Genomic DNA, 25,210 nt, shown 5'->3' with positions numbered 1-25,210 from the left:
ATGTGGCACTTCAGTAGGTACGCAGTAACGTCATGACAGCATCATTTCTGTGGCAGGCAGAATTCCAAGACGGCTCCCAAGATTTCTGCCCCCTGGTGCACATGCCCCGTATAGTGCCATCCCTGTGAGCGTGAGTAGGACTGGTGAATGTGGCGGGCTATCATTCCCGTGACTGTTACGTTGTATGGCAAAAGGGACTTTGCACACTAGTTTAGGTCCCGTTGAATCTTACTTAATCAAAAGGGAGACCATCCTGACTCAGCCTGACTTACCACGGTCAGTCAGGTAAGCCCTTGAAAGGGACGAGACACAACATCAGACACTCTCCTACTGACCTTGAACTTTAGGAAAAGAGGTTGCCATGAGTTCTACAGCTATAAAGAATGGAATACTGCCGACAACACGAACAAACTGCCAACAACCTGAAGAGGAAGGAGCCCTCGCTCGCCTCAGGGAAGGACCCAGTTCTGGCCCAAACCCTGATTCAGTGTTGGGAGGGACTGAGAGCCCAGCTGAGCCCTATCTGGACTTCCGAGGTACAGAACTGGGAGATAACAGTGGATGTCGTTGCACACTGCTAAATCTGCGGTAATTTGTTATGCTCCTATGGAAAACTACTATAAGTTCTTTTCTATTCCCTCTGTATCTTTCAAAATAGAAGTTGTAGCATCCAAAAGGCCAATACAAGCTTTTTTTAAAAATAGGGAATTTTGGAGAAGGATGATAAAGTGAAATCATCTGGCCTAAATCAGGTAAAGAAAATAGCAGCAAGGCCTTTACTTTAACAGTTTCATTTAAATAGTGAAGGTCCTATTTTTAGTATTCTACTGGTGAAGCCAGTCCTGTTTAGAGATGCGACATAAGTGAGTTCTGGGTGCTGCGTTTGGTTAGTAATTTAGGAGCAGCTTCATATCCCCAAATGTTCCAAGGTTTTTAACTAACGCTCCCTTCTTTCAAACCCCCCTTTATTGGGCCCCAGATACAATGGAGGGGCACTACATAGACAGGAGTTCATGTAAGTTCTATATTTGGCCATTTATGAGAGAGAGAGAGAGAGAGAGAGAGAGAGATGGATTGACTGATTAGTTGGAGTGATTCTATGCTATGAACCTATTCCTTGGAGCGAGTGTGACAAAGAACATACACCTGCTTGTCCTGGAGAACTCCTGTATGTCTCTTTCAGTGTGCACAACTCACTACCCAAGTGTGATTCTGACACGTGTAGCTAACGTAATTGAAAAAATAATAATTATGGCTTCTGAGCCTACGCCAATGACTTCACCTGGCGCCGAGAAGAACCCAGCTGCACTGGGCTGACGTTCTGTTGGACCGGCAGTCTGTCAGCTTTTGGTTGTGAAGCCAGCCTTCCTGAGGGGTTTTCAGGGAACCTGAACTACTTACAATTCCCACCTTAGGTGCTGACCTTAGAACCTAACCACTGTGCAAAATGCAACTCCTGTCTGTGGACCTAAAGTTCGGAATTCAAACTTAACAGTTAAACTTTTTCCAGGGCACAAAGATTTTTCTAAATGTAGTTTAGTAGTTAGAAATATACAAATAATGGATGATCTCTATGCACACAAAATATTTCCATGTGACTCCAGATACAAGGCCAGTAATTCCACTCTAGACTTCCTAATGCAAGAAAACATACACTATTGTAAGTGGATCACAGTGGTTACATCGGGAACAATGTTGACTCCCCCTAATAAAGTGTTAGTATTTCAAAAACTTGGATACTTTATTATTAGTAGCAGATGACTGCCAACAGATCCACTAAGTGTGACTCACAATGTTGTAATTTTGCAGCCATAACCTCCTTTTAAGTGTTTGATGACATGTATCGTTGTATCAAGACCTTTCAAAGAGTAACTTTTTTTTCTGTTTAGAAAGAGAGAGTGCGAGTAGGGGAGGGGGCAAAGGGAGAGAGAGAATCTCAAGCAGGCTCCACGCTCAGTACCGAGCCCAATGCAGGGCTCAACCCCATGACCCTGGGATCTTGACCTAAGCCAAAATCAAGAGTCAGACACTTAACCGACGGATCCATCCAGGAATCCCTCAAAGAGTAAACTTCTTAATGCTTTTTATAAAGTAGTCATGTTTAACTCCTTTGGGAAATAGAACTCTTTGACAATCTGATGAAAATCCCTCTTCAAGCCCACCCAAGACTCTGGTTTAAGAACTTTTAAAGGCTAAAACACTTGGGGATTAAGGCAAAACATAACTTACGAATCTTAAAAATAAAACTTGGCTTTCTTCTGCTGATGACAAGAACACAAGTGCTTCATTAATACTAATACCATATAGGAGGTGCTGTAGGACAGCGTTACCTCTAGAAACTCACTTAAACCTTGCAACAACCCTGTGAGGTAAATTCCATTATTACTGCCATTTTATTTAAATTTTTTTTAACTTTTAAAAGTAATCTCTGTACCTAACATGGGGGTCCAACTCATGACCCCAAGACTGAGAGTTGCATGCTCTTCTGACTGAGCCAGCTGGGTGCCCCATTCCTGCCATTAAAAAAAAATTTTTTTAATGTTTATTTATTTTTGAGAGAGAGAGCGAGAGAGTGAGAGAACGAGCGGGCAGGTCAGGGGAAGAGACAGAGGGAGACCCAGAATCCGAAGCAGGCTCCAGGCTCTGAGCTGTCAGCACAGAGCCCGATGCGGGGCTTGAACTCACGAACCGTGAGATCACGACCTGAGCCGAAGTCGGACGCTCAACTGACTGAGGCAGCTGGGCGCCCCATTGCTGTCATTTTAAAGATGAGGAAACCGAGATGCAGGGTCAGACACGAAGGAGTGGCGGGGCGAGCGTCCAAACGCAGCCGGTCTGGCTTCGGAGCCCGCGCCTGTAACCACAATACCACCTGATGTTCTCCTGAACTAATTTGACCGAGATCCCTAAATCTGATCTGGCTAAAGGAGAGGGTGCCAGAGAAGTAAGGTTTTCACAGCAAAGCTTCTACCTGAACCGTTCTGAATGGAAATCTTCCTAAAACGCACTCTGCACTTGCGCCATCTCTCACGGCGCACCACTGGGTGGAAGGCAGACATCCTCTCTGTAACGGAAGGAGCACGGGCCCCACAATCACAAAGATCGTGGGTTCAGAGTCCCGCTCTGCCCCTGAACAGGACTGTGCCCTGGGCAGGTTACTTCGCTCCCTTGAGCTTGCTTCTGGGAGACGGAGAGGAGAACGTCTACGCCTCACCGGGTTCTTGTGGAGACTCACCGAAATACCACCGATGAACGCCTAGTGCAGCGCTCGGGACGCATTTGAAACCACAGCTAGGCTCTTGCGGTCGGGGCTTACGATCGCTCCCCCAGCTCCACCGCCCCGTCCTCGGAGGCAGGTGCAGCCATGCTTCCTCCTTCCACATGGTTACTCCCGACCTTCTGCTGCCTCCACCTCACACACGCGTGCACACGCGCGTGCGCACTTCTGTGCTTCTCTGAACATCCTCTGCCTCCTGGCATCTCAGTCCCTTCAAAGCATCTTTCACTCCTTGCCTGAAAGCCCACTCCTCACTTCCACCTGATAATTCCTAGCTGGCCCTGAGATCTGGTTCAGATGATACGTGCCGCTGGAGGGAACCTTCTCTGGCTTCCCCCCGTGCTCCCTTGGCACTCGGCACGTGCCTGCGTGGGGCTCGACGCACTGAATACTTTCTGACCCCTCTTCCTACACCCAAAGCTCGGAGTTGGCAGGACGCTGGCACTGCACTTACTCATCTTTAATCCACAGCACCTGGCGCGTGCCCGGCACAACTTACGTTGTGCAGAATACGTACAAGATGGATAACAAAGTCTGAGGACTGTGTGCCAAAGGGGAGGAGTGTGAATCCCCTCCACTCCCTCATCTGATTTTCAGGGCACCCCCACACGTGAGGTGGGCCAGGTGTGTTCGCTCTTCTGCAAAGAACGGAACACGGTCAGGGAGGTCTGGCGACGCCTCTCTGGCCAGCGTTCCTTCCCCCGCCCAGGAAGCACTCCAGTGAGCTGCAGGGTGCTGGCTTTTGCTCCTTGGAAACGCTGTTTTCTTTCTAGATCTTAACTGTTGCCCAGACAGGTGGGATAACTGCAGAGTCTGCTTCCTATCAGGTGGGTGTTATATTATGAAGCAAAGCCAAAGAAAACCATAAAAGCATCGTCTCCTTGCTTCGTCGAGGTCACGTGAAATGACCGGTTAAGAAGAAAAGCTTAAGAAAGATGTTTTCAAGCTTACTTTCTGCTTTTGAAGAACTTAGGGCAGAAGTGACGGTAAGTGTAGCCGCAGCTGTTTCCGGAGACGGGCCTGTGCGGAGCGTGTTACGTGTATACACAACTGCGTTTTACAAGCGAGCAGGGAGGAAGCATCGCCAGAGAACACAGCTGGTTAAGCAGCAGACTAGAACAAGGACCCAGGACGGCCGCGTGTGAGCCCAAGCTGTCTGCGCTTCATCACATTCGACTTACAAACAAGGTCTGTACATCTCAGTGGGACGAATCTCAGACACTAGTTGAGACGCTAGCCGCCGCATCAGTTTCCTTTACCCCAGAACCTACCGTTGGCTGCGATGAAGGCACACGGCACCGGACAGCCATCTCTTGAGGCTTCAGAAGGGCACGTGGTAAGAGTTGAGAAAGTACAGGCTTGGGGTTAAGGAGACCTATGCTACAATCCTCGTCTTGTCTTCTCGGCTTCTCCTATCAGTCAAGACAGTCCGAGAGGTCAGATGCCGAAGAGACACTGGCGCACGGCAGGCACTCAGTAGAGGGCAGCGGCTGACTTTTACCGTATCGGTGCTGTTCCTCAGCTTCAGTGTCAGCAGCGAGAGGACACACGCAACGCCACGAGTCTAACCACGGCTCAGACTTCAGTGTGCTACTCTACTCCATCAGCAACAACGCCTGAGTGAGCCAGACACAAGGCCACCTGGCTGGCCTCGGCCTGCTTACAGGAAGTATGAACATTCTGGAAACATACAGATAACTGAAGGCGTGCCTCTGGAGCGGCAACATCACAGATATTATTCTGAATGGCAGCGAATGGGCTTTTAGTGATTTAGCAAAACCCAAAGTAAGGTGTCTTTGAAACGTTACCGGCATAAACAAGAGCTTCCCCTCCACGGGATGATCCCAGGGGGAAATCATCAAGACGTTACCAGATGACTTCGCTACCCCTTCTCAGAAAGCGGGATTCAACAATGAGCCAACGCACAAGCACGCAAACACGACAACAAAAAGCCACTCCCCAAACACAGCTCAACACTGAGAGTGTGACCTTCCACCGGAGACAGAGTTCAATCCCCTGGTCTGTATCAAGACTACCCGGTGAGGGTGCCACCCCTGCTGCCCTCGCTTCTCACTCCTGCATGGACTCCCACTCTCTCTGCCGCACTTGAACTCCTCCTCCCTCTAGTGGGAGTCCAGTCTACTCCCCAACGGTCTGCTCTTCACTTCTGCCACGCTGACCCCTCTCTGGTTTCTCCTCCCACACAGCGGCCCCCTCTGCCTTCTCCGGCGCCCCATTGTGCGCACCGTACCAGATTCTGCTCTGGGCTCTCTGCTCAGGGACCTCATTTCTTGTGCAGGAGCGCCCCACCCTCACCCGAGCCCCACCTGCTCTGCTGAGCCCCAGCTCTTGCGTTTCTATCGCTCTCTGGAACTTCTCCGGAGAGGACATTGAAAACAGCTCCTATTGAACGCTCACCAATGTGCAGAGCCACAGTTCCCAGACTTAGCTGGGTGCCCACATGGCTTTTCACATGGTACTTGCTTTTTATCACAGCCATCACAGAAGACCAGCTTCGAAAAGACGGGGCATTATTGAAAGGAATGTCGTGTGATAAGACGTAGCAACCATGAATTACCTCGAGCTAGTAGTTCCCAAGGTGTTTGACAGATGTCCCACACTGCTGTTTCTTTTGAAGTAAATGTAATAAATGTAAAATATCCAGGGGCACCTGGTTGGCTTAGTCAGCAGAGGATGTGACTCTTGATCTGGGGGTTGTAAGTTCAAGCCCCATATTGGGTGTAGAGGTTACTTAAAACTCTTAAAAAAACAAACAAAAAAAAAACAACCCAATGGTGCCCCTGTGGGTTGGCTGCCTTTTACATGTATTATTATTATCTCATTTAACCCTTAACGACCCTATCAGGTAGGTCTGTCACCATCCGCACCTTCTTTTAAAAAAAAAAAAAAATTTTTTTTTAAATGTTTTTATTAATTTATTTTTGAGACAGAGAGAGACAGAGCATGAGCAAGGGAGGAACAGAGAGAGAGGGAGCCACAGAATCTGAAGCAGGCTCCAGGCTCTGAGCTGACAGCACAGAGCCCGAAGTGGGGCTTGAACTCATGGAGTGTGAGATCGTGACCTGAGCCAAAGCCGGACACCCAACCGACCGAGCCACCCAGGCGCCCCACCATCCACACCTTCTACGTGGAGAAGTTATGTCACTTGCCCAATACCACACAGCTTGTAAGTGGCAGAGCCAGGCTTTGAACCCAAGTGGTGTGGCTCCCCAGCCCACACTCTTAGCCTTGAATCACTTCACGCATACATCTTAAAAAAATCTAAGCCTGACTTATCTTCTCCCAAAACAGCCATCCTTCTTGCTTCTCTACTTTTGTGCCAGTGCTGGTCATAGGATCCAAGCAGGAAGTACACAGAGGCTTTCCGTGTTTCTACCAGTGGGAGAGCCAACCTCTGCTCGCTGTAGTCTGGGGGGACGCTATTCCTGAAGCTTTCCTTTTGATCTCTAGGTGGACTTTTAGTTCTTTTCTATACTGAAATAAAACCCAGGAAAGAATTTTTTTTTTTTTTTTAAACTCCACGAGAAATTTTTATGCAGAGGTCAGGTTTAAAACAACATGGTACGTGTTCCATAAGTATTTGCTGGATAAATAAATGATTACATTCAGAGTATGACTACTTCAGGTTTGGATAGTCACGATCAAATGCTGATTCCTAATACAATTTTTGCTATAAACTACCGTTCATTTTTTACTAGCAACTGCTAGCCCCGTGGGGGAATTATAAAGAAGTCCCACACTTGAAGAGATTATAATTTTATTTTCCAAGGCACCCAGGTTCAAAATCTTAAGGGACATCTTTATCCTCATTTATGTTTCCGCCTTCTCAGATCCAAGCCCTGCAGCCAGACCTTATCAGTTTTCCCTTCAGAGTCTCTTCTGAATCTCTACCAGGCTTTTCCAGTACCCCAAACCTTGGACTATAATAACCTCCTGCATGGTCTGTCACAATCTCTCCTTGGTCTCACCCACCTGCCGCCACGCTATCATTTTCTTCTTACACGATCATGTGGAGCATATCTAAGTCCTGCCCATAAGCCCGAAGTGCCCCTTGCCAAGTCCTTAACTAATTCAAGATTCTTACAATTTGCTCCTGACCCACCTTTTCAGTACTAGGTCTGCACCCATTTCATTCACTTTACATGCATCACAAAATGCCTACCAAGGGCATTGAGGAGATGAAGGGGACGGTAAGGTGACCACAACAGCCCCTAAGGAGCTACGGCACCCTCAAGGAGCTTACCGTCTTTAACAGGGGAAATGGAATACATGCATAGAAAACCCGAATGTTAGGGAAAGTTAAGTGCAGTGACTTCCCACAGCCAGCTGGCAGGGGAAGTCACAATTGTGGTCGGAGGGGCAGCAAGTCTTGGAGGAGGCGGCACTTGATTAGGTCTTGAAGGGAAGGCAGAGCTTCAGTATAGGAAGGAGAATACGGAAGAAGATCACTACAAAAATGAGCAGAGGAGTAGAGGGAAGAATGTAGGGGCCAAGAATGGTTTCCCCACAGTGCATGTAAAGCCAACTAAGGGGGACAGCTGAGAAGGAAGGCTGAAGGCTAAATCACAGACAATTATGATGCTTGGCCTCGGGTCTGGACCTTGATTATCTACTCATTCGACAAGCATCTATGGACTAACTTTGATATTTAGTCATTCAGCAAGCATCTATGGACTAAATACAGCGGGCCAGACTGCGGGTTCAGTGCTAGGGATGAAGTGGAGAGCGTGACAGACAGGACCCTGGTCCTCTCGGAGCTTAGGGTTGAACGTGAAGGTGGGAAGGATCCACTGAAGATGCTGAACCAGAGGACTGTTGGCATCACTTAAGAACTTCTGGTACTTAAGAACATTCTGGCATCAGGGTGTAGTAAATGCATGGGAGAAGAAACAGAAAGGAGGCCATTTACTGCATTACGTACGGGGAGGGATGAGGTCCAGGATGGAACAGTGGTAATGGAGTACATAAAGGCATGGGGATGATTAAGGAGGAAGGATATCGGGCACAGTCCTTGAGTGGACCTACAGGAGAGGGAAAGCAGGGAGGCGGAGACGCAAAAATGCACCATAAGACTGGGAAGCAACCAGAACAGTGGGTGGCTCTGGGGCGGGGACCGACAGGCAAGGGGTACGAGAAAGCTGTTTGGGACGATGGGAATGTCTGTCTTGACAGGTGTGGTCACACAGGCGTATGCATTTGTCAAAACTCACCCAGTGGTAGACTGACCCCATGCACATCTGCACGTAAGTCTACCATGAAAAAAAAAAAGTCCTGAAAACAAATATTGAACTTAAGTTAATGACACGCAGGCTGAAGCGTTCAGCGATGCGATGTGTGAGATCTATAATTGACTTCAAAATACTTTGTAAAAGATGGATGGACAGATGTCTCATGAGGGAGACAGCAAGATAACTACAGAATCTCACTGGGTGGCATATTGCGCTCACTGTACCATTTCAAAGCTTTTGGTTTGAAATTTCATAATAAAGCGTCAAGAGAAACGATGCAGCATATAGTTTTGAGTCTGGGCTGACTGGAAGGGCCCAGAACACGGAAGCAGATGGAGGAGGAGATGCAGGTTTGGGCGACAGGATGATGAGCTTAGTCAGTGACATGTGGGTCTGAGGGACCCAAGGCATCCAGGTGGCAATATTTATCAGGCAGTTAGAAACACAGGACTAGAGTTCGGTGGTTTTGCTGTGCTACTTTCTAAACGTCTTTCTGCCACCTTGGATGCCTTTGTACTGAAATCCGTTTTCTTCCGTAAGCTCTGACCACCCTGACCTCCTACGTTCAGCACTGTACAATTAGTTTATGGCACTGTCATACATCACTAGCGAATGGAAATTCTCAGGATAAAGGGCATCTTACACAGAATACATAAGATTTCACGAAGCAATTCGCAAATAAATGAATAAAACCTGACCCAGTGTCTGACTATGCAGCTCTTGACGTGCACACTGATTCGTGGCTCGGAAGGTACACTTTTGTTTTTCATTTCTTGAGATATACACACTTCAAAGCCACTCTTTGCAGTGGGAAACATGACCCGTACCCGTCACAGGCTGAACCAAAGCTCCCATTTCCAAATTCTTAAATACTTGACTTTCTCCTTCTTAGCAGCTTCTCTTTCAGACTTTATCTGACATTTCATCTTGCAGAACTCTAAACAAAGGAAGCCAATGGTTGTCCTCGGGTGGCGAAACTAACCTTTCTGAGCTTCTTCTTTCTACGATTCTCGATTTCTAAATTTCTGCAATAGCAATTACTTTGATAACAGGGGGGAAAGGTTTATTTTTCAAAGAAAACCTGTAATGACATAGTCACCAGCCCCTACTGTACAACTGCTAGAAAGTTTTTCAAGTTGCGGGAAAGAAGTTAAACCAAGCTGGCTGATTTCTCATTCCTGTCTCCTCAGCAATCTGTGGGCTCCCTGAGGTCGGAAGCTAGGTCCCGCTCAGCTCTGCTCCTCTTAACATGAACCACAGCACTGGGCCTGGTAGACAGCAGGCGCTCACATGGTGAAAGAACACACATTTGACACCAGAAAGTGGAAAGCACAGTTAGTGGAAAGCCACTCCCTTATTCTGTTAACCTGGTCATTATTCTTCTCATTTTGAAAATCTGTTTCTCAAAGTAAGCTCACAGAATACCTCTGGTACCTTGAGTCTCTCTCAACTGCCCCAGGCAGCCAGTGCTGCTGAGTGAAAGAAAGTGGGTTTGGCTCCTTCCGTGAATTCCAATTTCAAGGGTGTCCCTAACCCTATGCCTGGCACAATGGGAGAACAGCTCCGTTAAGAAAACCCATGAATCTGGGGCACCTGGATGGCTCAGTTGGTTAAGCATCTGACTTCCGCTCAGGTCATGATCTCACCGTTTGGGAGTTCAAGCCCCACATCAAGCTCTGTGATGACAGCTCAGAGCCTGAAGCCTGCTTCAGATTCTGTGCATCCCTCTCTCTCTCTCTGCCCCTCCCCAACTAGTGCTCTGTGTCTGTCTCTCAAAAATAAATGAACATTAAAAAAAATTAAAGAAACAAAACCCATGAATAATCAAGACTGCTCTTATTTTCGCATCAGCCACACTTGGCCACTGGTAATATTTTACATTTCACGCCACCCCACCGGACGGGGCCACACTCCCCACGGCTCACCTCAGCTGCCGACGAATTCCAAGTCCGCTTACTACCATCGTCACTTACCCACCGCACTTTAAAGAATGGTTTACCTTTTCTCCTCTCTCTCTCTCTCTGTCTTTCTCCTCTTTTTTCTTCTTTTTCTCACCATGCCCATCTGTGTGGAGGCTGGGCAGTGGGGGGGGAGGGGCAGCCGCCCCAGCGTGCGGGGCGCTGGGAGGAGGGCCGGGAGCCACTGGGGCCTCTCCCGCTGCTGCGGCCGAAAGTCCTGAACTTCTCTTGGACTTGGAGTGTCGCTTCTCTTTATGCTTCTCCTTGTCCTTCTTCTTTTTGCTCTTCTTTGACTTCTTCTTCTTCTTGACTTCCCGGTAGGAATCATCTATCACTAGCTCCCCAGCCTCTAGCTCCCCACCAGAGGACGAGTCTGATTCTACCAGAATAGGTTCAAGTCCTGAAAGATCAAGGTTAGCGCTGTGGGAGTCTGGGAATTGGGAGGCATCCGCCCCACCGCCTTCGGGGCCAGGAGAGGAATGTGGGTCCGAGGCGGACTTGTGCTTCTTCCGGGCTGTTCTCAGAAAGCTCTGTAACTCGTGTCCTAGGAGTAAAGCACCTTGCTCATCCCGAGCTGATTTCTTAGAGGATTTTTTCACCGTCGCTTGTTGAGAGGGGTACTGAAAAGACTCCTCATCAACCGAGCTGCTTCCCTTCTCCTTTGGCGAGAGAATGAGCTTCATCTTTAAGCCGTCGGGCTCCCGAAGGGTCAGTGTCTCTGTGTTCACATAGAGCGGTTTCATTTTTTTTGATTTGTGGGAACCGCCATCCTCCAGGGACAGCTCCCCACCGCTTCCACTTACTTTCTTCCTGTGGTGTTCCTTTTTACTCTCTGAATGACTTGAAGAACTGGAGGATTTCTCCCCTGTCTTTTTGGAGGGCTTGGAGCCTGTTGCCAGCGGGGAAGTGATGGCTTTCAACAGATCCATGGCTGTATCGGCAGACTGCGGGCTGGACTTCTTCTTTTTCTTCTGTGACGATTCCAAAGACGAAATATCTAGAAATAATCAAGAGAAGTCATGTCCACACGACAAACCAACTTCCAACAAGTTTCCTCTCTCACCCAAAACACTCAACTAACACGAGCAAGAGGCTAAGAGAAATGATTTGAGGGGGGACCCTTCAACTGATTCCTGATGACGCCCGTGTGCTTCTTGGCTTGGTAGATTCTGCCTGACCCCGGACACAGTTCTCGCCACTAAAGTCGTTTCTCTTCACTGAGACTTCACGAGCAACCAGAGAGCGGACCCAGAAGAATGGACTAAGCTGTGGGATTATGAGTAGTCACAATTTGGGTTGCACTGCAGACAGAGTGTCATCTGTTTCTGTGTTCAGGACAAGCCCGTTCTAGTAAAGGGTTAGTCTCATCAGCTATGCGCGTAAGAGAGCTAAGAGAGGCTGGTCTTGTGAGTGGATATGCACTGCACTGAGAAGTAACCCACAGGTGCAGGCCCGAGGGCCCGGGACTACATACGGCAAAAGGGATGCTAGGTAACAATGGGCAGAAGAGAAGTGGATGATTGGGGGGAGAAGGAACCTGGTACCTGGTGTATCACAAATGAAGACTGTTCTTCTATGCTGAATCCTCCAAAATACCAGCCCTCCACCTCTCTCCTCCTTCACACTGGTTTATCGGCACTCAGAACAAGAACCACTGTCCTGTTAAATAGGCCACTGAGTCAGCAACATCTGGATCCCTTTCCCCTACCCCGACTCCAAGAACCAGTGATGTGTTCATCCCACCTGCTGCCCCTTCCCTCCTCACCTCCATGGTAGTAATCATCGGAGGAGTGCTTCCTCTTCTTCTTGTGCGTGTCCGTCCCCAAGAAATAAAGTTCGCTATCCTGGAATTGAAGAGGAAGAAGAATTGACCAACGAATAAGACGGGGCCCGATTTTGTTCTTTGATTTCTGACTTTGGAGAACAAAGTAAAATACGGGAAGTACTACAAACGGGTGCCAACAATGTTTATTTTAAGATAAACTTCTTTCTTCAAGTATGAGGAAATAGGATGTGAGACAGTTAAAAGCTTTCCTAATTCAAATGTGTAGAATTTACCTTTAACTTCTTCTTGGAAGAATTTCTGACCTGAGCAGCGATTTCTTCCTCTTCCCTTAAAAAGTCTTTGTAAGAACGTTTCTTTTCTCGTTGGCTTCGGCCAGCAGCTAGTCCTGTGTCCTCAGAGCTGTGATCACCATCAAAGCAATCTAAAAGCCGGGTTCATTTGGGAAAGGAAATGAGAAAGATTAAGTAAGTGGCAACCAAGTCACCACATACGTAAGGCAACAGGCCCTCCATTTCCAAGTTAAAATGTTTCAAGAAGCCCACTGGCATACGGGGCTAGGATCCAAGGGGACAAGTGTATTTCTTGATGACCTGGCTGCAAATACAAGAACCAAACCTGAAGAAACAATGCTTCCACGCTATGCAAAGCCCAATGTGCATCCTCAGACATGGTTTCTTAGTTGTGATGTGGCAGGTGGACACAGACTTGCAGAGGTAAGGCTGAAAAGAATAAGGATTCATGCGCTGTGCTGCTCTGTGGGAGTCCAAAACGTGACTCTTATCCCCAGACTCCTGCACATGGAGCTGGCAAGGACCACGAGTGCTGCAGGGGATCACCCCAATAGACTAGAGACTTATATTTCAGACTCTCGTGTTGGAACCCTGTCCTGGTTTTCGCATCCATGGGCCCAGTTGGGGGATGTTGTGGAGGCTGAGTGTCATTAATACTGCTCTGGGCCAGCACTTGGGAGTCCAGGCTGTGATGGCCAGTCCTGGTCTCTATGTCCACAGGCTGCAAGGATTGAAGAGGAAACCCCCTTTGGAATGCTTCTCAGATTAAGGGGTCATACCTTCTTTCTTCACGGAGTCATCATAAGCCATGGTGGTCCTGCAGGGCCTTTGTGAATGTGTCACTGTGTCCAGGCTCCTTCCCGTCTACAGGACCAGGTCTGAGAAACAAAGAAGGAAAACCCTCCTGTAATGCGAAATCACTGTGGAGAAGCAACCTTCCAGATGGAAATGCGTAGTGATCCAAGGGCAGACTGGAAGGGCAGCAAGAAATAAAGGAGTGTCTCGTCACCTCCTCATTCTGCTTGTAAATGTATCGGGGTTGAGACTGCAGGAAGTGTACTGGGCTTAATTTGATTTGACTTATGAGGTAGAGTTGTGGTTTGGTGAAGTATATAAAATACCTCCCACAGAATAAAAAAATACCTCAAAATTAATGAGAATTTCTGAAATGCCAACAGGACTGACAACACCGAGATGGTAAATACTGACATTAAGTCAGAGGGATAGGTTCAGTCACAGTCATGAAATGCACAGATAAAGCAGGATGCAGAGGAAGACAGATTACAGCAAACATTCCAGACCATAAAGTCCTACCATGCGGATTGGCAACAGGCTAAAATCTATCGTGTTGCAGTTTAAACAGAAAGGATAACTTTACAGTGTAATTTTTTGGTCTGCATTTTGTTGAGTTATATGAATTTGCTCAAAGCTGCAGAGGTATAAAAATAAGTATACTTCTTATATTGGTTGGCCACATGACAGCTTTCAAGGCTATCAAGCCTCTGTTAAAAGGCTAGGTGGAAATAAGGAAGAATTCATTTGTCCACTGGCGGTGAAGTTTTTGTGATTAAGATTTTTACTGATTTGAAGAGTTACCGTAATGTAAATGTTCTAAGTATTATTCTGAAGACGTTAAACTTTTTCTGGCATTCACGTTTATACGTCTACCATGACTCTGACAATGACAAGCTGTAGACTGCACTCTAGGATAAAGTTCTTCAAATACTTTAAGGACAGGTAATGTCGCAAGTCCTGCAGGAAGTCTTTGCAGGAAACTTAAAAATGACAGACTAAGTACATCAAAAAGTGTTCTCATCCGGTTAGTGAAATGCTTACAAGGTGACTGGATTGGCTATTTACTTAAATTTCATTTTATTTTCATTACTATAAGGGGATTGAGAAATGCTGACGGGCTCTCTGGTGAGACACTGCCAATCCCTTAGGCGGGCATGGGCAATGCTGAAGTGTGTAACTTTCGTGACAGAGAATCTGATTAACAAGGGGAACTTTCCTAAGTTACATCGAAGATAAACGAGAAGACTTAATTGCACGAGTCAGATAAAATACAGTGCGTAGACAAGCCTAAGTTGAGCGTACAAAGAGAAAAAGCATTACCAAGAATGATTTACAAGGAACATTCAGAAAAGTAACACAAGAAAGTACTTCTCCACTTCCCTGAGGAGAATGAAGAATGGAGTTGGTCAAGGTCAAGAGAATCTAGAGTGAAGTAAAGAAACCAAATCAGCTGGATTATTTGAGTGATAAACTGGAGAACTGCTTGCTCTGAGGGCTTGTCATAGGAAATGAAGGGGCTATAAGGTCAGATCTCATGTAGAAATATGAGGCAACTTGCACCACTGTAGCTAGATTTCCATGTTCCAGTATTCAACTTTCTCAGGTAGAAATTACTGCCCTCCCACCTGTTGGGATGAGCACTGGGTGTTGTACGGAAACCAATTTGACAATAGATTTCATTAAAAAAAAAAAGAAAAAAAGAAAAAAAGAAAAAAGAAATTACTGCCCTCCCCTCTCCACACAAGTGGTGCAGACTGCAAGCGGTAAGGCAAGGGGGAACGTCCGAGGGAATTACGTCTGTTCATTTGAAAACAGTATACCCTCTCACTGGCACTAAAATATACTGAATTTATCAGAAAAAAAGATAAAGGTCCCGTTAGTTTTCACAGGCTGGTAATGCCAAGAAATACAGCAACTTGAGACCTGGAGTTTTAAATGTTTTTCATGCCAAATGAATTCTGGCTAAGAACGTTTGAGAAATAATAAGGAAAAAAATCTTAAACATTCGGGATCATAAATATGGCCATCAATTTGTTGTCAACTCCAAGAACAGGCACTTCTGCAGGCCCTGAGACGTACGGGCAGGCCTTCTTTTTAGTAACATCAAAACTAACATAAGCCAGAGTGGAACGGTCTAACAGTCAAAATGGGAGTAAGTACCTCTGAAGACAGTATGAGAGAGAACACCACGATGTGACTTCAGAGCTGTGAAAAAAATGTTCGTGGTCTCTTAACTGACTGCTTTGGAAAACAACCAGTGGATTTAAAAAGTTGTGAAAGGGAACAGAAAATTAGGAGCTGATCCTCAGAGGCACGGGCAAATACAGAAAACACATGCTGGTATTGGCATGACGTATTGCAATTAGGCCTGCTCCTGTTTAAACTTTCAGAGAAACGCTGAAGAGCATTTTATACATTACAGAATTAAATAACCCATAGAGAGAGAGAAAAAAAAAATGAATGGGACCTGAAGGCAAGGCTGATACACTAAAGAACTGGAATAGCCAAGAGCTTAAAAAACTTAAAACACAGTGAACTCTGTTGCTCACAGCTTGGGCAGATTGATGGACCTTGCGTTTCGAGATTCTTTAAAATCAAGGTATTATTGCAGCTCAGGGGTTAGTTTGGGTTGCTGACTCACAAAGGAAAGATGAAACCAGATAAAGAAGTCTCAGGCAATAGTGTGGAAGAAAGGCAGAGTTAGGACAACATTTATATAGGATCAGATGACCCCTCGATATTCCTTCCAGGTAATCATTATCCACGATAAATTCAGAGTTCAGGGTTAGGCAGCAGATTGTGGGACTAACGGAAGTGAAAAATATTATTAGCCTTGATTTCCACGTTAGAAGACAGAGGCCATAATTAACATGAAATGTTGGCACAACGAAAACAGGTGTTAAAACACATTCTCCTGAATCCCATCATTTTGGAGTTTACGGAATTCAGTGTTGTCCACTTCAAGAGGCAGGGGTAGTTTTATAATTATGTTCTTCTCAGTGTGCTAAGAAATGATACCGTAAGTGAAAGTTCGTTACTTAATGTTGCTTATGCTTATTTTGCAGGTCCAAATGAAATGAGAAGTATTGAAACAAAAAGTTTCAGAAGGTGATTTTTTTTTTTTTTTTTTTTTTTTTTTTTGCGGTAATCTGAGCCCCAGCGATCGTTGTGAACGAATTTCTTCATCCCAGAACGTGAGTACTGGAAAAGAGGGAACAGAGTAAGGCCCTCGATCCGAGCAGTGAGCGAAACGCTGAAATCCGGGTCTAGTCCGCGACGACAGCCATGTTCAAGGGTCCCTGTTTTCTTCCAGCCTTCCTCCAGGAACCCAAGTGGCTGGTCAGTGCAGGAAAAGGAAGGTGCTTTGCCAGCTGTTGCCAGTTGCTGAATTGCTACAGTTGTTTACTTCTAGGATAGAGCAGGTGCTGTCTTGTCATTTTTGTGGAGATCGCCTCCAAACTCGGAACGCAGAGACTCCGAATTCCTGCCACTCCCTTCTCCAGGAACCTACCTATGCAGCACTCACAGCCCCTGCCAGCTCTGGAAACTGCAGAGATCCCGACAGCCTGGGATGGGGATTGAATCCTCTCATTGCAAGGGAGCTGAGCGGAACCACGACCACCGCACAGATCGGCTGACAACACACATTTCCAAAAAACCACCGGGACGAATTTTGACAAGCTTTGTCCAATCAACAGGCTTTCCTTTGACTGAGGGTTTTTTTTTTTTTTTTTTTTTTGGTTCTGCTATAAGGGGTCATAACCGGCCACCAGCTTAACCGGCAGAGGGAGGGGGGAGAGGTCGCTCCTCCAATGCATGATACAAAGTGAACATATACAAGTAACAGCTGCGGGGGGACACGGGCCTTGTACGGGGAAGATCGCACCCCGAAGGCACGTTCCAACTGGGTCGCCCGCAAAGAGGACCCACAACACCGGGTTTTTTATACAGAGAGCCCCCAGGACCACCCTTTTTGCGGTCCCCACGCAAACCAATGGGATCCTCCCGGCAGTTTTGCAGCAACAGCTAGTTCAACAAAGCTCTGTGAAGAGGAAAAGAAGAAAGCTCCTCGCATCCTCTCCGCCGGCTTAGGGCCCAGCCCTCCCGCCGCCCCGGCCCCGGGGCTCTCTCGCCTTGACAGCCCGGGGCCCCTGCACCCCGGGTCCCGAGCCGCGCCGCGGCCCCGACCCGCTCCCCGCGGTCCCGGCGGCCTCCGGGCGCCCCCGAGGGCGGAGACGGCCCGGGCAGGGGGAGGGGCGGCCCCGGCCCGCAGGCCCCTGGGGCGGCCGCACGCCCCCTCCCGGCCCCGCAGCTTTCCCGCCTTCCCCATTTGAACAGCTCCCGCCCGCCTTCCTTCCGCGGCCCGCTCCAGCCCCTTCCCGGGGGCGGACTGCGGCCGCTACTCCAGTCCCCGGCTCGGCCCCTGGGCTAGGCCGCGCCGGGCCTGAGGCGCCCCCGCGGCGGTGTCGCGGGCCCAAGCGGCGGGTGGCGGCGGGGCGGGGCCGCTGCCGCCTCGGGGAGGGGGCCCAGCCCGGCCTCGTGGGGGCTCCGCTCGCCGCTACCTTCACTCGGCTCGCCCGGATCCCGCCTCAGCGCCGCCGACCGCCGCCATCTTGGAGAAGGAGAGAAAAGCGCGAGCGGCCAGGGAGCCTCAGTCGAGCCCAGAGCGCAGGCTCCGGCTCGGGAAGGGGACTCACGCTCCTGACGGAGCGCCGAGCGCATCGAAAGAAACGCGCTGCTGGCTGAGCCCGGGAGCTGGGATTGATTGAGAAGTTGCCGCGAGCCCGGCGTGGGCTCGGAGCTTTACGAACGTTATGTCACTTAACCCTCGCTGCATCCCTGTGAGGTAGGTTTGGTCACATTTTGCGGATGAGAAGCAGGCTCAGAGAGGTTAAGTGGCTTGCCCAACCGTGCACAGGTAGTTGGGGGAGGAGGCAGGTACTACTGCAACTCTTGTGAATCGGAATGAGGTGAACTTTCTGCAAGACTATGCCATTTCCTTCGAGATATTTTTGTGCATCAGTGCTGTCTCTGCAAACCCTTGACCGTGCAGATTAATAGTGCTTATTGGGAATTTGGCACTTACGTTTGGGTGCTTGGCATATTTCGGAAGAATGTATTTTTCTAACAACGAACTGTAAAATAATTTACACGGTGAGCCGTCATCTGCATTTCTTCTCACATATTATTTGCATTTAAAAGTTGGAAACAGTCTTCCAACAAATGAAGAGATGCCGCACGCAGGAGAGAGACAGAGAGGGAGAGAGGGTTTTTCTGATTTGCTCTGGAGAATTTGGACCAATAGGTAGAGACTGCTGTGTGAAGATCTTGGTTCAATATGAAGACAAACTAATGTTTCTAGAGCAGTTCAGTCGTGTTTGGCTACCTCGTCAGATAGTGAGTTCCCCATTACCAGAGGAATGCAAGAAGAGCTAGTGTCCTAGTTATTGTAGAATGGAGAAAGGTTAGCGATCTAGGTTGGGTCGTAGAGTCGTGAACCCCATGGCACTCTGCAGAATTACGTGTCTGTGCACATGCGTGTTTTTCTGGGTTTAGGTCCTATCAAAGATTAGGAACCCTCGTCTTCCTGGGCTTTTGAGTCCAGAATTAGAAGGGCTGCTCGCAGGGGTTTTAATCATGCTGCTCGCTTTGCGGACTTAGACGTTGAGATGAAGAGAAGCAGATGAGTCGGCTCACAACGCACCGCCAGTGAGTGGTCAGAGAAGGATGAGAAGCCAGATGATTCGGCTCTTGGTTCGGTGCTCTTTTCACCGTATGATGCTCTCTCTCCCTCTGCACTGAGTTGAATGTCGGATTCCGTTTAATCGTGGCCCTTCACAGTCGTGAGATGCGAGATGTTCAAACACCTGAGACCAAGCGGTTGAATTTATTCCCCAAACGTAACTGCGAATAGTTAATAAAACTGCCATCATGGCCCCATCCTGCCCGTCAAAAAGATAGTCAGTGAGTTTCACCAAGAGTTATGGGATGGCTCTTCTGGGACATCTGGCCTGACATTAGGCCTCCCTGTGAGGTATTTAAGCGCCATGAGAATGTACTGTCACTCCTGTTCTTCAGGGTTGCTCAGGATGTTTTCGGCTGGAAGGGACGTAATCCCAATTCAAAACAGTTCACCAGAAAAGGAGACTTTATTGGCTGACAGCACTGAAAGGTCTGGTACCTTTGGGCATGGCTGGATCCAGGGAGGAACTCAAGTTTCTGGAGAGAGGTTCTTTCCTCTGGGTTGGCTTTATTCTCAGGCTGCAGGTGATGAGTCCACCTCCAGGCTGTATCATCCTTGCTACGGGCAGTGTCCCTGGGTGGGGACTTTCTTTTACCCGTTTGTTTTGGGAAACTCTCATTGCCTGAATTAGATCATGTATCCAAAACAGAAAGCAATCACTGTGGGCAAAGGTGTGGGGTATGCTGATTGGCTAAATCAGGTCACATGCTCTCGCTTTAAAGCAGCATAAACTCGAGGAGAATCAGGGATTCTTTTTTTTTTTTTTTTAATTTTTTTTACGTTTATTTTTGAGACAGAGACAGAGCATGAACGGGGGAGGGTCAGAGAGAGGGAGACACAGAATCTGAAACAGGCTCCGAGCCATCAGCACAGAGCCCAACGCGGGGCTCGAACTCACGGACCTCAAGATCATGACCTGAGCCAAAGTCGGCCGCTTAACCGACTGAGCCACCCAGGCGCCCCTGAGAATCAGGGATTCTTGTCAGAAGGGTAAAGGAGCGCTAGGCAAAGCCGATAGCTGTCCACCCAGCTGTACCACTCGCTTGGACCTGCCTGCTTCATGGGTCCCGTTTGTCCTGTGTCTTCTTTCATCCCTCATGAGATTGGGGGTATCAAATAATTGCCCCTGTTAACCTTCTGCAGACCAGAAGTCTATCACCCCTCGGTCTGCCCTCTCTGTTCCCTGATCCCAGTCTGGTATCACTGCCTGTCCATTCATTCATTCATTCATTCATTCATTTAACAGATATTTATTGGAAACACGGCCGGTGTGAGGCACTGTCCTGGGTGTTCAGAATAGAACAATGAACAAAACTGGGAGTGTCTGGACCCCCCTCCCCCCCCCCCCCCCCGGAGTTTACGTTCTAATTGGATTGGGAACAGAAAATAGATACCGTGTTAGGTGGTGATCAAAGGTAGAGAAAAAAATGCCCAGTAGGGTAAGATACCAGGAGGGAGTGGAAGTAGGGATTGTTATTTAAAGTAGCGATCAGAGGGGCGCCTGGGTGGCTCAGTTGGTTAAGCGGCCGACTTAGGCTCAGGTCATGATCTCACGGTCCGTGAGTTCGAGCCCCGCGTCGGGCTCTGTGCTGACCGCTCAGAGCCTGGAGCCTGCTTCAGATTCTGTGTCTCCCTCTCTCTCTGATCCTCCCCCGTTCATGCTCTGTCTCTGTCTCAAATATAAATAAACGTTAAAAAAATTAAAAAAAAAAAAAAAAAGTAGGGATCAGAGAGGCTCCTCTGACTGACATGTGCACTGGAGGCGGGAGCAGAGGCCGGCCCAGCCAGAAGTGGGCTGGTGGCGGAGGCTCAGAGGCCATACATAGCTCCGGGAGTGGATGCTAGGCCTTCCTCTGAGCCTCGATGGAAAAATATTCTCCACCTAATACCCTGCCATGGTTCTTTTGTTTTTTGCAACTTGGAAGGAGAGAAAGGTGGACCACTTGGTAGCCCGAAGTGGAGAAGGGCCTGGTCACACAGACTTTGTGAGTGAGAACGTCGTCCTGTGAAAACAGGAGGATGGCATCTGGGATGTGTGAAGGGTGGGTGCTCTCTGGGCCTGGGGCTGGTCTCTGGCTCACGTGACCCGAGGAAACTGCCCCGTGCATGGTAGTAGCAGGTGGCCCATCAAGTCCTACTTGATTTGGATGTGTTCTTCCCTGCACTGTTTTTCCGTGCTTTGGCCTCATCAGCTGTGTTGTGAGCAGCTTTGTTGCATCAGTCCGGATGGATATGCTGAGGACAGGGCCCTTTGGGCTGGGAGTGCACAGACCTAATTAAAACTACCGTAAGTGGCAAGAAGAAGTTTATGGCTCGAGGTGAAGAAATGCTAGGAGCCAGAGAAAAGCTACCGTCTAGGCCTCCGGGTCCAGGGATTCAGATCCCTCCCTCTTACCTCTGTTCACTCAGGTGGGCCGTCCTCGCGGGCCTGGAGTCATGGCCACATGTAGCCCAGGCTTCTAGGCTTACGGTCGTGAGGGAAGAGAGCTTCCCCACGCCAGCTCCATGGGAAGGAATCCCAGGCAAGAATGATTGGTTGGCTTGGGGTCAGGTGGTCGTTCCGTGCCGTGATGGATCATTTCTGGCAGAACCATGAAGTTGGAGTCATTTCCCAAAAGAACAGGGGAATCTATTCTGGGATGACAAATAGTAAATCCTCTGTAATGAGGCTGTGATGCCCTGTCCTTGCTTTTGAGGGGCTACTGCCTCGTGTGCAGTGTTGATTCTTCACATCCCTTGACCCTGCCCCAGCCACACCGGCCGACTTCCGGTTCCCTAGACTTCCGGTTCCCTAGACTTCCGGTTCCCTAAGCGCGGAGTGCCCCACCATGCATCCGCGCTATTGTGCACACATTTCCTTGTCTGCGGTGTGCTCCCTCGGTGCCACCACCGCTCGACCACTTTTGCCGGCTCCGTACCCAGAAAACTATTTGTTCTACAAGATGTAGCTTGAATGCCGCCTGTCCGAATCATGCTCCGTGTTCCCACACGCTCGATTTCGTGTCTCTACCACTGCGCTTCCCGCATGGATGTCAGCAATCCCCTGACATCCCTCCTCTCCCTACTCCTCAAGGGCAGGATCTAAGTCATCTTTGTCCCTCCAGCCACATGGCGGGTATTCAGCAAATCCTTTTGATTGGATGTTGTTGAATGAATAGTAGGACAGACCATTTTTTCTGGGGACTCAAGGTGACAGGGGTGCAAGCTTCTTGGGAAAGTTACATAGATGGTGTGGCGGCCCTGGGTTTACCTGCTTCACCGCTCGTCTGCCGCAGACGTCACAGCTCAGACTTCAGGGGTGGCCGTGGAATGCCAGCCTGGTGATCGTAATACCCAGCTTGAGCTTCCCTGGGGCTGGGTCAAAACTTCAAAGGCAGGAGCCTGTCTGAGAAAGCGAGAAGACACCGAAAGAGCTTGAAGATGCTCGGTGCCCGGATCAAGCTGTCCTCTGCCCCTTCCATGCCTTACTGCGTGAGTCAGGGATCTCCCCTACCTGTTGGTATAAACTGGCTGGGGGCTCCTCTGTCCTTTGGAGCCCAGAGGAGCTCTCGAGTCCCTAGGCTTCAAAAAAGAGGAAGTCCTCTAGCTGGTCCTTGCCTGTAGGGCAAGGTCCTTGCCTGTAGAATAGGGTGGGAGGGCATTCCTGGTGGAAGAGATTGGGTAAAGGGAGGCAGGGAGGCTCAGGGCTGCACCACATGCTCAGAATGACAAGCAGTGGGGTCAGGTGTGTTAGTGCTGGGGGAAGTCTGGGCCACGTGGAGAGTTATGTACTCAGTCTGGAAGGGCTGGGCCAGCACCTGCCCTCTCCTCCCAACCTGGCTGTCTCTGTCCTCCACTGTGCATTTCTAGCTGATGGGGGTGACCCTCAATTTCTTCTTTCCTTCTCCCCCAGCCTTACAGGAAAATATTTTAAACTTAGAAGTTCAAAGTACAAATATTCATGTACCCACCTCTCAGATTAAACAAATGTTAACATTAGTCTCCTTATATTGGCTTGTTTTAAAATTTTATTTAATTAAAAAAAAATCTTTTTTAGGAAAGAAAGCATGAATGAGCCCCATCTCTATCCCCAGCATCAATAATAGCTCATTGCCTTGTCTTTTCTCAGAGGAATTGAAATTGGTGTGTGTCCTTCCTGTCCATGTTTTGATCACATATAGGCACAAGAGGCAGAGTAGCCTAATTAATGATTAAGAGTATTAACTCAGGAGCCAGACTTACTGGGTGAAAGTCTAACTCTTTCTTTCTTTCTTTCTTTCTTTCTTTCTTTCGAGAGAGAGAGTGCACACACATAAGTGGGGGAGGGGCAGAGAGAGAGAAAGAGAGAATCCCAAGCAGTCTCTGCATTGTCAGCACAGAGCACGGTGTGGGGCTCGAACCCACAAACTGAGATTATGACCTGAGCTGAAGTCAAGAGTTGGATGCCCAACTGAGTTGGAGATCAACTCTATTACTTTTTGCTGTGTAACCTTGAGCAAATTCCAGACATCTCAGGGTCCCAATGTTTCTCTTCTCAAAATGGATAGAAGGAAAGCAAAGCTCTTACACAGCAGTGTCTGATACCTGGCAGGTACTGTATGTGTTCATTACCATTACGCAGGAATAATATATGGTGTTGTGTTGTGTTGCACCATACCAGCACTGTTTTGCAAATCTATGTAAGTGGTATAGGACCATTTGGTAGCAATTTGTGTTTTTCTTTTTGTTTTTTGTTTTTATTTTTAATATAAATTATTGTCAAGTTAGCTAACATGCAGTGTATACAGCGTGCTCTTGGTTTTAGGGGTAGATTTCCATGATTCATTGCTTACATACAACACCCAGTGCTCATCCCTAACAAGTGCCCTCCTCAATGCCCATCACCCATTTTCCTCTCTCCCCTGCCCCCCACCCATCAACCCTCAGTTTGTTCTCTGTATTTAAGAGTCCGTTATGATTTGCGTCCCTCCTTCTCTGTTTGAAACTATCTTTTCCCCTCCCCCTCCCCCATGGTCTTCTGTTAAGTTTCTCAAGTTCCACACATGAGTGAGAACGTATGATATCTGTCCTTCTCTTACTGACTTATTTCACTCAGCATAATACCCTCCAGTTCCATCCACATTGCTGCAAATGGCAGGATTTCATTCTTTCTCATTGCCAAGTAGTATTCCACTGTATATATAAACCACATCTTCTTTATCCATTCACCAGTTGATGGACATTTAGGCTCTTTCCATACTTCGGCTATTGTTGAAAGAGCTGCCATAAACATTGGGGTACATGTGCCCCTGTGAGTCAGCACTCCTGTATCCTTTGGATAAATTCCCAGTACACAATTTGTGTTTTTCAATCAGCATACCATGTTTGGGAGACTTTGCTTCTAGCCAAATTGGAATACCAGGGACCAGATTTCTCTTGCTGCCTGAAGCAATCAACAAAAAGATCCAGACAAAATATAGGAGATGAGGGTTTTCAGACCTTGAATATCAGGCAGCACAGGACAGCGATCCCCAAGATGATGGGAGACAAACAGTGTGAGCCCTATGGTTGCCTTGGTTTACTGCCTGAAGTTTCCAGACTACGGTGTAGGGAAGGGTACCTCAGGTGGAGCCTGGTGATCTCCCTGAGTTGAGGAGAGGGAGCTGGGAGTTTGGAGAGATCAAGGTGGCCGGGATTCTCAGGCAGAGTGTGAATGAGGAGAGCCCTGCCCAGAAAGGGCTCCAGAGCTCCACAGGGAGCTTGACCAGTCGGTGCCTGTGTGCGAAGAAACTACCTAAGACCAGGGAAAGAACTACTCAAAAGGATTAGAGAGAGCAATCCCTATAGTTCACAAAGGGTGGGGGGATAGTTCAGGTTCTCATCAGCCAGAATGGAAAAATCTGGTAATTCATGAACTATCTGCTAGAGTGCTCAGTTGTGGGAGGAAAGTTAACCCAGAATAGAGGCTGCTCTGATCCCACCTAACAAAATTTAAAAACAAACCTTGAGAGGATCAAACTGTTTCCAAGTAACTTAATTGTATCACAGAACAAACCCCAGGACTATCTATATGAATACAAAATATCCAGTGCACTACCGAGCCAAAATTCAGTCTCTTGCAGTCAATAAAAATTGGGAGGCATGCAAAGAAGCA

At 48.1% G+C, this 25,210-nt stretch overlaps 1 protein-coding gene across 4 annotated transcripts in view; it reads right to left on the bottom strand.

Moving 5' to 3' along the window:
• HMGXB4 (HMG-box containing 4) overlaps positions 1 to 19,290 on the bottom strand; it is a 31,686-nt gene extending 12,396 nt beyond the window's left edge. Inside the window, exons 1-5 of one of the 4 annotated variants that reach the window (XM_043563609.1) lie at positions 17,918 to 18,027; positions 13,340 to 13,438; positions 12,543 to 12,691; positions 12,250 to 12,328; positions 10,526 to 11,481 (exon numbers count right to left, since the gene is read on the bottom strand). In XM_043563609.1, the coding sequence (XP_043419544.1) occupies positions 10,526 to 11,481; positions 12,250 to 12,328; positions 12,543 to 12,691; positions 13,340 to 13,370 (1,215 nt within the window). In that variant the 5' untranslated portion in view covers positions 13,371 to 13,438; positions 17,918 to 18,027. Of the gene's footprint in view, positions 1 to 10,525; positions 11,482 to 12,028; positions 12,144 to 12,249; positions 12,329 to 12,542; positions 12,692 to 13,339; positions 13,439 to 17,917 lie in introns of those variants that run through there. The other 3 variants (XM_043563607.1, XM_043563608.1, XM_043563610.1) reach the window with 3 other exon arrangements.
• Positions 19,291 to 25,210: the final 5,920 nt, after the last annotated feature.

This window comes from Prionailurus bengalensis, chromosome B4 (assembly GCF_016509475.1).
Source record: "Prionailurus bengalensis isolate Pbe53 chromosome B4, Fcat_Pben_1.1_paternal_pri, whole genome shotgun sequence".
Lineage (NCBI taxonomy): Eukaryota > Metazoa > Chordata > Mammalia > Carnivora > Felidae > Prionailurus > Prionailurus bengalensis.
This window is presented reverse-complemented; position numbering and strand designations above follow the sequence as displayed.